Source organism: Artibeus jamaicensis, unplaced genomic scaffold (genome assembly GCF_021234435.1).
Source record: "Artibeus jamaicensis isolate MK-2021 breed Jamaican fruit bat unplaced genomic scaffold, CSHL_Jam_final scaffold_1283, whole genome shotgun sequence".
Lineage (NCBI taxonomy): Eukaryota > Metazoa > Chordata > Mammalia > Chiroptera > Phyllostomidae > Artibeus > Artibeus jamaicensis.
In genome coordinates, this window is record NW_026522028.1 from 13,750,173 (window position 1) to 13,766,115 (window position 15,943).

Below are 15,943 nucleotides of genomic sequence, written 5' to 3' on the forward strand. Positions count from 1 at the left end.
CATCCCTTAACAAAGATGGGAAACAAATTGGTTTGACATGATGTGTTACTTCTAAAATGACACTAGGTTGTCATACATATACTTTTAAGTGGCTGTATATTGTTTTAATTCTTTGCCTTACAGTCTTTAATCATTAAAGTAATCAGTGTGCAATTTTTAGTCATCTCTTCTTTAACAAGATTAGATGTAACACTTGACATTTCCTATCCTCGGGAATTTATTTCTTCCATGATTTCTGGCAAATTGTTTTGCAGTGATACCAGTAGTTCTATAGGAGCCTGGAGTATAGAACACCATGTGTAAATTTTTCCAGTTAGTATTTATTACTTCAATTGGGACTTTTATCACAAATAGATTTACTCTAGAAAATGCTTTTCTGCAAGATAAAATGAAGATGACATTTAACAAGCTGCCTGTTGGGGCAGGCTTCAATTTAAAAATAGACATTTTCCAAAATGCTTATCTGTAAGACAGTTGATTGGAACTTGAATTACAAAGAAAACTTATCATTGGTATATGGGTCTTTAAAAGAAGCTGCAAAAGTCTATCTCAGCATTTTCCAAAATATTCCTTCAAGTAGTAGTTTCATTGAAAGGCTAATAAGTATTTTATGACCAAAACCAAAAAAGAATCAATGTACAAATACATTTGGGAAACAATAAGCTAAACTAAATTCAATAAGACTTTCAAACCCTTTAGTATGCTAGTGTGCACTTATTAATCTCCAAGAGGGGCATAAAATATGCATGCCTTCTCAATCTCATTTAACCACACAATCTCTTCCTCTCACAGATTCTCTTTCAGAATAAATAATCTGAAGAACGTATTTGGGAAAATGCTAGCTTATTTATACTAATTGTAATTTGAGAGCTAACACTAACCACTCTATTTAAATTTTACCTAGCTTCCATTTATTACATTTTTTCCATAGAGGAAAATGCATTCTGATTTCAACTAGGGACAATGGGTCCCCTCCTGTTCCAGGGTTTGTCATGATTAGGTTTTCTATTATAGAGCAGGGTAGGTCATCCTAGACACTCACAACCTTATGCTACTTCTGCCCATAGAATATGCTAAGTGTGACTAGAAGTAGGTCTATCTTCCAGGGCAATACTTTCCTAGATTCTTTGAATATAAACAAAAGAGAAGTTGGCTCTATGTCATACAAGGGCTCTTAAATTTTCTAGTCATATGTACATGTTTCTGCATTCAATTTGTCTGCTATTCATTCTTCTTAAATTAGCTAGGGTTTCTCAAGAATAGCACTATTTTTGACTGAATCAATCTTTATTGTTGGGAGCTGTCCTGTGCAATGTAGGATGTTTAAATGACATCCTGGCAGAGGCCATCCCACTAGATGCCAGTGGCAGCCCTACCCCCAGTTATAATAACTACAAATGTCATCGGAAATTGCCAATTGTGCTCTACGGGACAATACTAACCCCTGTCGAAAACCACTGAGTGGTTCCCATTCTTAGCTTTCCCACTTTGTCTTTAAGGGAAGCACCATTTCACCTAGCTCATATCTTTCTGTTGATTAATTTATTTGAAGAGTTTCTTTTTTTCTTCAGATAGCTGCATCAGTTTTGTTGATTTGGTTTGCTAATCTTTCCACTTTGTCCCCATATAATACTCTGGAACTTTATCAAAAGTTCTTTTTCTTTCTCAATCTTACTGCTCACTATATGGTATCATCAATTTTTTTTCAGGGTGATCTCTTCTTGCCAGGTTTCATTTCTTTGAGGGACTCCAATTACTTTATTTATATTACATATTACTCTCTCCCCTCCTCTCTTTAGCAACTAATCTTGAACTTGAACAATGTGTAGGGTCTGGATTGTTTTCAGAATTCTGATGCTATAAGGTTGTAACAAGGCCCTTCTGCCCAGCGTATGAGCTAGTAATTTCCATAATGGAACTTTAAAAAAAGACTTGTATCAAGGCAGTTTCTAGTGTTATTAGCTGTTTGAATTCTCTTCCTTTTCAAAACCAAACCAAAGGGACAAACACTATTCATATTTACATTAATTAATATGATTTGAATGGCTGGTTACTGGGTAGGTAGGGGGGCCAAACCAAGGGGATACTTTTAGATCTTTGTCCTTTACTAAGCTCCTCCATAGGAGAGGAAGAAGTGTTTATTTGATCCATCAGCATTTGATAATCTTTTACACATTTTTATTTATGAGCAGCAGTAGTTTATTATGGCATTTGGGTACCATTTCTTGAGTGCTTTCTGTGAAGCAAGAACAGTGTTGTCATTAACATACATTATATCTCACTTATATCTCACTTAATAGTGTTCTCATAAAAACACTATGAGTAGTACTGCCATCCCATTTTACAGATAAGGAAACAAAAACATAATGAGGTTAAGGCTTGAGTTCAAGGTCAATCAGTTATTAAAGGTCAAGCTGTGACACCAAATTCAGGTCTATGTGACCTCAAAACTCATGCTCTGCTATTTCTATCAGTAAAATTATGCAAATTAAGAAAGAGTGCCTTCCCTAGGTGATTACTCTAATTTTCACATTAGGAACAGACTATTTTCTATTTCTATGCCAAACTTTTGCTGAACTACTTTCCATCAAATACATGGTCCCTTATCACCATCACCATGATTTCAAAATTAGTTTGTGAAGCTAAGCAACATGCAGTCTTTAAGAAATATAGTAAAAAGAATAGAATTCCTAATAAGTATAGCACATATCTCATATTTCTACATTTATGATTCACTAATTTAAATTTCTATGGTTAGTCACTAATTTAAATTTCTATGGTTAGTTCTGCTTTGGAAGTGGTATATTTTATTTGAACACAGAAATTTTCTATGGTTAGAATCCTATTTTCTATTCTCTTCAGCATAACTGATAAATGACAGCTGAACTTTTACCTGAGAAGGAGGAGAACTTATATTAAAAATCACAGGAAAGAGAGCAGTTTCATTTCAGAGATAAATAAGTGTGAATGTATTACATATATTTGATACATTAAGAAATGTTTGAAATAATGCTATTAATTATAATTTAACTGCCCAAAAGATCGAATAAAGTTTTAAGGCAAAAGAAAGGAGCCTTGACTGGTGTGGTTCAGTGGGTTGGGCATTGGTCCACAGACTGAAAGGCTGCAGTTTGATTCCCAGTGAGGGCACATGCCTGAGTTGCAGGCCAGGTCCCAGTTGGGCGGGCGGGGGTGCAAAAGGCAACCAATCAATGTTTCTCTTGCACATCACTGTTTCTCTCCCTCTCTTTCTTTCTTACTTCCCCTCTCTCTAAAAATAAATAAAAAATATTTTTAAAAAGAAAGATGTTGAAGTATGATAATATAATCTAGACCCTACAGACAATATCCTCACCTCACATTGATAAAATTCACTTTACAGTATCACTGTCCATAGACCCTGCATATGTTGCTGTAAGTCATTTCAAGCCATTTGCTACTCATATGGAAAGATGGGGCAGAGTACATGATTATTTAGTGGAAAATGTTCAGGTATAATAAAGAAATTAATTTGTCACAATGCACAAGGTGCACAAATAACATCTACAAGGAGCATTTCTAAAATGCTGGCTTTCTGCCCTGGCTGGGTAGCTCAGTTGGGGAGAGCATCATATGATACATCAAGGTCTCCAATCAGGGTGCATACCGGAATCAACCAATAATTATATAAATAAGTGGAACAAGAAATTGGTGTTTCTCCCTCTCTCTCTCTCTCTCACTCTTTCCCTAAAATAAGTAAATAAAAGATAAAAACATAAAATAGTGGCTTCTCATGTATTCATGTGCATTTTTTGTGAGGTCTTGAATTTTCAATAAATCAGAAAACTTCTGGAGTCCTTTAAACCAATACTATTCTGTGATATTATTGTAAAAATATGTTTTCTTCTTATTCTTATAAAATATGACTACTCATGGCTACAAAGGGATTCAGCCAAGTATGTATACCTTTTAGGATGTTTTTAAGCATAGAAATGTGCTATTATGGAATAGCAAGGGCAAGCAATGCCTGACAATGAAAAGGGAAAGCTAATGGAAATATTACCATACTGAAAGGTTGCCAAGCAACTAATCTCATCAAATTCAAACCTTTGCCTTTGAAACCTGAGCAGATGAAACCAAATAAAGTGATTTAATGCTATAATTTCTCCCCTTTTTATTGTCACATTAAAGTTTCTTTTTTATTGAACTGTTTATTCATCCCACCTTATCCTTCAAAGAATTAAAAATGGCTGATCATATTATTATTATTTACATGTGAAGATCTTTAAGTTTATTTTTCCAGCTTCACTGAGTATAATTGAGAAATAAAATGTATATATTTAAGGTGTACTATGTGAGGATTTGATATGTGCATCTCTTCTGAAATGATTACCACAATTAAGCTATTTAACATATCCATCACTTCATACAGTTACCCTCTTTTTTGTGGTGAAAACGGTTAAGATCTATTCTCTTAGCAACATTAAAGTTTCTATGTAACAATAACAACAGCACAAATAAATACATAGCACATATTGGGCACTTTCTAGGCAATTTATACTGTGCTATCTTTAAATTCTCACAAAATGTCTATGAGGCAGATAGTAGCATCTTCACTTAACAAATGAGAGAACTGAGCCCTAGAAGAACATCCCTGAGCCACACTGGAATAATTACAAGGCAGATAGGATTGCCAAGTATGGCTGATATGAAAGCCAATGCTAGGAACCACAAATCTAGGTTGCTTCCCCTACTATATTTGTGTTTCCAGAAATTATTCTTCTCTACCTTTTTAGGAAAGTAAAACCTATTTTATGCTCTCTGGTTTAAAAAGGAAATAACACATTGATCCTAGTTTTACTCCTCAATTTAGCCATCTTTTCCTAAGGTCTGTCAAGGCCACGTCTATGTAGATGCATATTTATTATAATGCCAGTGAATATCAAACGACATACATAAGAACATATAAAATTAGACCTAGTTCTTTTTGCTTGAAGTCAAATGTTTGAATTTGGAAAGAGTAATACAATTTTTGGAAATTGTTTTCCTATAATTTAGTAAATTATTTTCATCACATTTAGTTAGCTAGTACCACTGGTAGAATCAACAAATATCCATGGGTACTTAATGCCCAGCTCTACCACTAACTAGTTGGGTAGTTATTTAACCCATCTGTAAAATAAGGATTCCATCAGTTTCTACTTCATAGGGTTGTTATAAACATTGAATAGGTTCATGACTTTTTAAAACTTACAATAGTTCTTGGTGTATAGAAAAGCTCAACATGTATTATTATGACTAAGAACTAAGTTGAACATTGTAAAGCTAAATGATTTATATATTGCATTTTCAGGTATCATGCAAGTGCTAACACGTTAAATTACTGTCATTTCCAGAAAATATCAATTGTGAACTTTTTTGTACTTGAGTTTAATGTAGCAAATACATTAAACTGCTAGTTACCTGAAATGACCTTCAGATTGCGCCAGGAAATGTCTACTGAAGAATCTATAAATATCTCCATTGAAGGTTAAGATTATATTTCAGGTTCAAAAGTTAAAAAAAAACCTTTCAGGATCGAAAGTAAAATAACTATTTATTTTACTTCCTTGTCTGTCTTTCAAGCATACATACATTTATTTTCTCCTAAGTTGTTTAGAAAATACATGAAATATTTATAGGATATCTATATTTTCTAAAATTTAATAGTATTCTGTTGTATTAGGAGAAATATGATTTGTTTAAACTGTAGTCTGAAGGGAGTAACATATTTTTATAATGCTATCAGTAAACTATCTGGTGACTACAATTTTCTCTTAAATTAGACATTCTTATGTTCTTAAAATAAGTAGAAAATAGCCAGAAAATTCTGGGACATAAAAAAAGAAGAGTTGATATATATTAGTGACTATGTAATAATAGATATCCAGTAAGTACTTGTGGAATGAATGAATAAAAATAAATAATCTTATATGATGGGGCAGGGGTAGGGATAATAAAGATGGCAGGCTTCTATACAGTAAAGGTTTAAAATATAGTGGGGGAAAAAGCAAAGCTGCATATATATTCAAATTATGACAGTTCAAAATAAGTGCTATCAGAGTGGTATACTTGAGAAGCTATGTTATAAAATATCATTGTGTATTCTTATGATAGAAAAGCACATTCAGAGAATAACACAAAGGAAGATAAGCATGGTTCCTATTCTTCAGAATCATTTTGAGCAAATGTTTTCATTAATGATTATTACTGAAGAGCTGTAAGGAAATAGGGCATGTGTATTAAAGTAAGTGATTACCAATCTTTTGGGACCAAAGGGGAAGGCATTTGGCCATGGTGGACAAATAAGTGGGACAGGTGGCAAGAAAAAGTTACAAATAACTTTCCTTCTGCTCAGCTCCCACTGATTGAATCTGGACTAACTAGCAAGGATTATGTCCTTCCCCAAGTATAAGTTCTTCACAAAAAATGATTAGTTCGAAAACTGGAAAGGGAGTATTCATTCTTGCAATAGGACAAGAAACTTTATTTACTACTTTAACTTTAGGCATCTTTCTCTGCCAAAATTTCAGATACACTATAGTAGTGTTAAGTGTTTGTGACTGGGTTACTTTCTTGATCATGCATGCAAAAATAAGACTCAGAGCTGAAAACCACCTTAGGGACATGGTCACTCTAGGTCTCTACCTTTAAATACAACTTGTCCTTCCTGTTTAAAATCTACTTCCAGTCAAGTTTTGCAGCTTGTTAAAAAATACAAATATCTAGATGAGATTTCCCCCAGAAAAGCCTATCTAAAGATTTTTAATCCCAGAGAAATAGGGAGATAATTTCATTTTAAATAAGCCATGTTAACAGCAGGTTTTCATTTTTAAAAAAGGAAAACAAAACCTTGGATTATTCCAATTTGTCCACATCTGACATACAAAAATTTTGTGATGCAGAAAAGGTTTCCATACATCATTAATGAGCTAAAATGCTACCTACTATAATTGCTTACCTCTACAAGATTTAGAATAATTTTCAATTGCATGCCTCACATTGTCGAGATTTCACTTAGAAGCACATGACACAGATCAATTATAAAATACAAAGCTATCAGGTAATTTTTATAACTCAAAAGACTATAAAAAGAAATTGAAATTCACATTCCAGACATGTTCTTCGGTCACCTTAAGAACTCTTACCATAAGTTGGGGTACTTTCTCGTCTTCCTTGACTACTTGATCTTCCTTTTTCATATTCATAGCAATACAAGACAGTATCTTCCTCGACAATATTAAACCTCTTTCGATATTCCTGATCCAGAAATGAATTTGGTGATTCAGATCCCTTATGAACTGGCTTGCCCACCATATGTCCTCTGAGGTCTTCACAAGGAAGGTTTCCTTTCTCATCCCTAAAGACAGGATGAAGAAAGATGTAGGAAAGAAAGTGTTAGGGTGGTAAGATGACTAAGAGGGTCTAAAATAATAATAATAATAATAATAATAATAATAATAATAATAATAATATCTTTCCCACATAATTATCTTCTATCTTTCCAAACTTTGAGGTTAATAGTGCAATTTTTAACTATTCCTATTTTGTAAAAAAGAGATGCAGAGGCTCAGAGAGGTTAAATGAACACAGCTAAGAAATCACACAGTTAGACATGGGTAATGGATCTTTGAACTCCTGCTCTAGTCCATTTTCATTGCACTATGTCATATAAAGGAAATCACCTTAGCACATAAATTGCTTTTAGTGTTCAATACAGTAAGTAAATATTAACAATCTAACTTTCTTTTGTCAGTGTACCTAATTGAATTCATGATAATATTTGCACTGCTTAAAAACAAATGTGTTTAAGAACTAACAACTCTGTAAGAATACTGTGGTCTTAAGAACCAGATTAATTCTAAATAAAGTCACATTGTAAGAATGCCAAACAGCTTGTTATTAATTTAAAATAAACCTTGATGAAGGGAATTACTCTGAGTATTTAAACTCCATGTATCTCTTTTAATAGTAAAAATATATATTCACAGAATTCATTCCAAATAGATATATCAAAATCTCATTAAATATTGGCAACATTTCTATAGGAGGGAGTGGAGAAACCTGATAAAATATGGAGTTTAAGGAGGGTATTTAATATGATGGCAGGTTATTAACCAATGTCACCTCAATAAGTTTAATTAAGAAGCTAGGTATAAAGCAATGTTTGTGCTATGCTCTTTTTATTTATTAATTTATTAATTAATTTATGTCTTTTTAGAGAGGGAAGAAGGGAGGGAGAAAGAAAGGGAGAGAAATACTGATGCACACACGCGATATACATCAACCGGTTGCCTCTCACACACCCCAATCTGGGATCTGGTGCGAAACCCAGGCATGTGCTCTGATTGGGAATTAAACCTGTGACCTTCCAGGTCTCAGGTGGGCACTCAATCCACTAAGCCACACCAGCCAGGGCTAAAGATTTTTTTCCCCTTTTCTTTTTGTAAGAAGGTTGAAGGGGAATATTAATGTGAATACACAGTTTTGTTTATATTTTCAAGAGGAAATAATGGAAAGATAAAGCAATACCAATAAAAACTGATTTCTGTGGGGGAGGAAAGAGGGAAAGTAGATAGGGCATGGATTAAAACATTTGCTTTAATACAGTTTTGAATTTGGAGTCATGCAAATGGTTTACATAATTGAAATTCAATCAAAAAGAAAAATAAGATCATGGCAATTTGATTATTTTCTTTTATATAATTCTAAAAAGAAAATTCTCTAATAATTTATGGGATCCCTAAAACTTACTCACATATAGTATCACTCACACAGCCCATCTGATTGGGCCCATAATAAGTGGTATTTTGGTAGAAACATTCCATTTAGGGTTTGTAATACTGAACCTTGTTTATATTATATGTTTCACTGAGCAGCTATACAATTTTTGTTAGAAAAGCTTGTCTTTTAGAATAGGACTATAAATATAAATAAAATGTTCCTTTCCTTGTGGATCATTAATTTTATATCTTCTTAATTCTTAATTGTTTCCAGTTTTACACTAAAAAGGCCATGAATGCTATGAAAGCAGATAAAATTTAAATTTATGTCAAGTGCCAAGACTTGAAATCTTAAATAAACAGAATACATTCAATTTTAATAATACAGATAAAATAACAGATTTTTAAATCGACATCTTGCACCGTATAAGATGGTGACACACTTATAAATTGAATGTCATTTATAAAATATGAGTTTCCGTTCAGCAAATAATTATACTTCTATACTAGAGTATACTATACTTCTATATCTGTATGCAAATATTTAGATCAGGTTTGTCCCAAAGAAGGAAACTATATTCCTAGTATTTGAAATATATAGAAAAGAGTAAACCATATTCTCAAGACTTACTGAATCAGTAAGTTTTCTTAAATATTTAACACATCACAAGGTGAACTGGCCATTTACATTACCATTCACTCTTTTATTTTTTATAATAAAGTATTGCTTATTACCTAATTGTAACATATAGCTTAGTTCTTAGACAACATAAAGAAAATAAATAAATATAAAATCCAGGCAGAATTTTATTTTTGGGTAGCTTAAGTTTTTTTCTGCACCAATTGCCTGGTATTGTTATTATCGATAGTCCTCTATCAAAAGAAATTGACACTGCAATTAGCTTAGAAATAGCCCTAACAAACTCATGGAGCTGGAAAGTTATACCTATCTATAAATGGGCAGACTTCTCTATCAGGCTTGTGACATAACTGTTTATGCAGCTTGAGATCAGAGGATGATTCAACCCTAGTTAATTTACCACTTTCTATTTATATGCGTACTCTTTGTGGCAAAACTAATTGGAAGGGCTGGTATTACTCTATAACCATAATAAAGAGGGGCCTTATAGCAACAAGGAAGATTTATTAAACATGTCTGTATGTAATTCACTTAAATAAAGTTGAATTAAGAAAAGTACAAACTAAAAACAGACTGCAGAAAATTAACTGATACATGTATTGCATATATAAATATGTGTGCCTGTATGTATATTCATATCACGAGCCTCTGAATAACTCAATGTACTAATTCATTTTGCTGAAAAAATTAAAACACTTTTTCTTAATGTTATCTGTCTGTACATGCATATAATCTGTATTTTTTGCTCTAAAAAGGATTTGATAAAATTGAAAAGTTAGAGTACTGCTTTAGTGGACTTTAATGGCTCATTGTAAAATCCATTAAGAGAAATTAGTGCTTAAACTTCACAATTCTGCAAAGACCTATAAATTCTTGATTTTTATTTTATAAAAAGAAATCTGGGAATTTAAGGGGAAAAATGGGGAGGGATTTTGAGGAACAAGTATGAAAGACACAGGGATGAGGACTGGGGGAAGGGAATGGGAGAGAGGGGGGAGACAGGGCGGGGGGGCTTGGATGGGAGAAATAGACAAAAAATGTACTTGAAAAATAACTAAATAAAAATTAAAAAAAAAGAAATCTGGTTAAGTGTTAAAATGAACTATAGGGTTTAATAATGGAACTTTATGTAGTCATAAGACATATACTAAAAACTGACAGAATTTCACTCAATATACATGAGTATTTCTCTTTTAGAGGTAAAGCCACTTTTGCACCCACAATTTTTTCTGGGATAATTGTGTTCAAATAATCACAAGAAAAAATTCTACCTATTTGACAACTAGGCCTACCTTTTTAAGTTTTTTGTTTTAAGACGAGAAAGTTTTTATTATTCAAATCAACACTAAAATGCCTATCCTGCACAAACAAAAATTTTAGTATAGAAAAAATGTTTTGATGAATTAAATTAGGTGAACCACAATCATAATAAAAATGAGAAAATGAAATAAAGAACTACCAAGTTTGTAGCTATAAAGTATAAAGGACACATGGACAACAACTAAGGGGGGTGGAAATAGGAGGGAGGTGGGGAGCACTGGGGGGTGGGGCTGGGATGGGAGAAATAGATAGAAAACTGTAACTTGAACAACAATTAAAATAAGTAAATTTAAAAAATAATGACAAACAAGCAAGCAAAATATAACCAAAGACACTGAAATAGAGAACAGGCAGACAGGGACCAGAGGGGAGAGTGGAGGGAATTTCAGGGGAAAAGGGGAAGAAGGGTTTACAGGAACTAGTATAAAGGACACATGGATAACAACTAAGGGGGGTGGAAATGGGAGGGAGGTGGGGAGCACTGGGGGGTGTGGGCTGGGATGAGAGTAAAAGACAGAAAACTGTACTTGAACAACAATTAAATAAAAAAAGGAATGACAAGTGCAGAAACTTTTGTGACTTCAGAAGTTTTTTATAACTTCAAGTCAAACCAGAAATTGCACATAATTGATACAAGGTGGTGCTAAAAAGGTACTTTAATGCATGGATTGTCCTTACTATGCTATATAAAATGATTGTGTGACTGGATAACTAATAATTTGCCTCAAAATATATTTAGAATATTCTGTTAAGTTACACACTAGACTACAAATCAATTAAAATGAGATAATACACTCTAATTATGAATTTTACTGAAAAGCATGGAGCTTTCAAAGATATTAACAAAATAAGTACCACTATGGTGATGCTTCAATCTCTTACATTCTCTAGTTTTTTTTACCAGTATGTTCAACTTTTTAATTGATTTCAATATACTTCCTTAATCATATTTATACCATACTTAGGAGAGAGGACTGGATCATTTTCCTCTTTTGTCTTCTTAAGTGTATTAAGAAGTGTATTTTAAATACTTCCTGTCTAGGAAACATGTTCTTTTAAACAAGTTCCTCCCTAGCCAAGAGAAAAAAGAAAGAACATTTAAACTCTGCAGAGATTTGATAAAAAAATAATCTTCTGATGCTTATTTGTACACATAGCCTTTTGAATGTGGCTTCTTAGTCATTTTCAGTAAAATAAAAATCTTTCCTATTTGAAACACACATGATTTTATTGTTTCTCATGCAAGAGCAATTTAGAAAGTCAGACACTATCTTAATAGAATTAAAATACACCTTGTGTTTGATTAGGATATCAGATAGACTTTCAAATCTGATTGTAAATTTAACATTAAGACTGTAACTTATATATTAGAAATATGGCTGAAATGCCAGCATAGTAAATATCTTATCATAAACTACTTCTCCACAGCTACATTTAATTCTCAAGAATATGAAGTAAAATGTTTATAAAACTGACAGGAGTTTTATTACTAAATGCCAACGCAGTATTTACAGATATGCCATGTTGTCATGTAGCATTTAGATCGTAAAAATGTCAGTACCATCATATCTAATAGAATGAAACATTAGATATACTAAAGAACAGTAAAAATTAATAGAAAAAAGGTATTTTAGTTCTTTTATATAACAAAAAATTAATATTAACTATGGCCTGAAAACAAGACATCTTTATTATTATTTTTGAATGACTGCACAACTAACTTAAAAAGTGAATCAAATTCTTTGTGATTGGTATTAATTATCCCCACTCAGTACTAGTCCTTTTCCATAATTTTTGTATTCCAGAAAGCTGGATACCTGTATGTTTTTAGACAAAATCATTACAGCACCAAATTCTATTCTTCCACATCTGCCAAGAATTTCAAGTAGGAATTTGGAAATGAAATGGGGGTAAATCATCAAGAAATCTAGGACATAGACTTTAAAGGCAAGTCATTTTCTTGCAAACTCTCTCTACTTTCTTATAGAAACATTAATGAACCAAATCAAGTGGAAACTGAAGACAGAGGACTGACTATCAGGGGGAAAAACACTCATTATCCAAAAAACCCCTCCCTTACTACATACATTTAAAAATTATAAAAGTTATGTATAACTTCCTCTTTTTGAAAAAAAAAAAAAGTATGAGAATCTTCAGAGCAACCTGAGATTTCCAGGGGCTTCTTCACCAAATAGTCTCACTTATTTTTTACTTATTAAAAATAATCCTAATTTTTACTTAATAGTACTTTCCTATCCTTTCCTATTGTAGAGATGTTTATATTTTATTTTTAAAAGGTTTTACTTATTTATTTTTAGAGAGAGGAGAAGGAATGGAAAAAGACAGGAAGAGAAACATCAATATGTGCTTACCTGTCACGTGCCCCCAACGGGGGACCCGGCCCACAACCCCCGCATGGGCTCTGACTGGGAATCAAACTGGTGACCTTTTGGTTCACAGGCTGGCAGTGCATTCACTGAGCCACACCAGCTAGGGTTTTATAAAATATTTAATCATACTATTTAGAACATATTAATTAGTTATTAAGCAAAGTGCATTTTCTATAATGCATGGTTTTCCACAACGTGTTCAGAATTTCCAACTGAGAAACTATATCCCTTAAGAATTTGCTTCACAGTTTACATGCAATTCGGTTAGTCTTTGGATAGAAGCTGCCTAGAACAAAAAGATGGTTAGTTTTATACCTGGGAATATATGGTTCTGCAGGAGGAGGGGGAATGTAGAGATCCTGGAGGGCAGAACTGTCTCTTTTGGTGGGTGTACTGATGGTGCTGGAAGGCGTGGCAATGCTGCTTGTGGGACTTCTAGGTATAAGAGGCTGGTTAAAATGAAAAAGAAAATACATACACACACAAACAACACACAAAACAACAACAACAACGACACATAGTTATCATTTTAAAGTGATCTATTTCTGCAAAGTTTTTGAGCTTGGCTGAAATCAAGAAGTATGTTATTTTCCACATGCATATTCCTTTGAATCTCCAAAACCAGATTAATTTATTACTTTAGAGGTTTCCACTTGGTTCTCAACTCACCTTATTCTATGGTATAATCACATAAAAGCTATTTATATAGTACCATGAAGTGTTTCATAATGGGAAGATTTATCTGATCGTCAAAAACTGATTTAAATGCAATTTGCTTTGTTAGAATCTCACCTTTGAAATAAAGATAATAAAGAGTAACTTTCAAAAGAATTAGCTCATTCCCATCCTGAGTGATATACAAGAAAGATCAGGTCTTTGTTCCAAAAGATATACCATACTCCTAAGTTAGCAGAATGTCACAAATTCTCAGAAAAGGTTACAGGAATGGAGCATGAAAGGCCAATAACGAGAGAATATAGTCTAGAAAAAAGTTGTTTTTTTTGTAAGTATAAACATAACTATCTTCTCAAAGTCGTTTTATGGTACATCTTCAAAAGTATAATAATTAGTGTGACATATCATTTCATCTTTCATAAGCACACACATTTGTCATTGTTTAAAATAATCCTTAGTTGTCTATCTATAGATCTCATTTTCAAGCCTGTATTTAAGTATGACATAAATGTTTTAAAAATTGAGATGGTATATATACTAAATGGAGCAACATATCAGGATGCATTAACTTAAGAGCACTTCCAAATCTGAGCTTCACAGTGTTCGAAATGATCTTGTGGTTCAAGAAATTATCCTAAAGTAAAACTAAACTTCACAAATTTCATGTTTATTGTACAGGTATTGTTGATTAGTGAAATATAAAATAATATTAAAAATAAGCATTTTAGTGTAATTGCAAACACAAAAATAATGATTACGAAATGAGCTGTACCTTCAAATGACAAGATGTTGCCATTTTAGCCAGCATGGAAACAATTTAGCATAACTATATAGACCCACAATTCTATTACTTTAACACATATTGCTGGACACTCAAAAATGGCACATTACAATTATTTTATATTGTGACAATACTTTTGAACAGGTAAACAAGATATCTTTAAAAAACTAAGCATAAATACAATGTACAATATAGGTCACTAGGGTAGTCTACATAGTTTATGACAGTGCACCGTTTTTACCTTCCTGCTATCCAGCTCACTTTAATAGTTTGAAATCACACAACCCACCAAAATGACAGATAATGTTTAATCTACATGAAATAGTAATTAAAGAAAGAAGTGAAAAAATTCAATAATTTATTTTGGGACTCTATAATATGCTATCTCATATGATATAAAAAGTCAGAACATATATATGTTGACAAATTTTGAAATACTATGAAAATATGAAGTAAAGACTATTATATTTAACTATGCTGATTTTGGAATAGTGTCTGTCCAGTGTGTCTTTTTGAAACAAAAATCTTGGCAATCGGAAATCCTGAGATTATATAGATAGTAAGGGGTCACCTGTATGAATGAATACCATGAAGTCTGAGGAAATAAAGAATTGTATTCTAGGAATGTATTACATGCCTCTACAGCAGATCTTAGAATGACGTGTTCTTTAGATCAAGTATTTAGACTTACTATGTATGTATAGTCATTGTGATGTGACTCTTTTTATAACTGTTTTCCTCTCTGTCAGGAAATCTTGGTATTAAATATAAGTCCAACCAAAATTTCATCATTATAGAAATGTAAAGAAAACATTCATTACATAATACTTTACTTTCCAAAACTTGCCAACAGATGCACTATAAGAGAAACTCATATTTAGTTGCTTTCTAAATGCTCTAATATCTCTTATTCTAATCTCTCTCTCTTATTTTAAAATATCCTAATACTATCAGTGAACTTGAGACAGAAGTTCTAAAAACATAAGCAGTAGAAAAAATAATGTAACAAAATTTTATTCACTTTCTTTTAGGGTCATTATTTCTATTTTGAAGACTTCTCTCCTTTTGTATTGTAATCTATAGAACTGAAGGCTTTTTTGGGGTTATTACTAACCCCCCTCAAACAAAGGAGAAAGGAGGAAAAGAAGTAGGAATCAATAGTTACAAGTATATTTAAACACCCCTGGCATGTAAGGTAAGCATCAACAGAGGTTTGTAATCTGCTTGGACTATTACCAGAATTGTCTACATAGGGTACTTATGCCTTTCCCCTTCAAGAAAATCAAAATATTAGCCTTGTCAACTTCCTTCAAATTACTATTTTTCATAGGTTACTACTTTCAGCAAGGAGTTGCTATTAGTGTTATTAGTTGATATGATTAGCTAAATTGGCAAA

The 15,943-nt window shown here is 32.5% G+C and overlaps 1 protein-coding gene across 4 annotated transcripts in view; it reads right to left on the minus strand.

Annotated features, from left to right (window-relative positions):
* CNKSR2 (connector enhancer of kinase suppressor of Ras 2) overlaps positions 1-15,943 on the minus strand; it is a 313,411-nt gene that overhangs the window by 112,407 nt on the left and 185,061 nt on the right. For all 4 annotated transcript variants that reach the window (XM_037129263.2, XM_037129190.2, XM_037129132.2 and 1 more), the window contains 2 exons: positions 13,407-13,540; positions 7,167-7,378 (listed from right to left, as the gene is read on the minus strand). In XM_037129263.2, the coding sequence (XP_036985158.2) occupies positions 7,167-7,378; positions 13,407-13,540 (346 nt within the window). The remainder of the gene's footprint in view (positions 1-7,166; positions 7,379-13,406; positions 13,541-15,943) is intronic.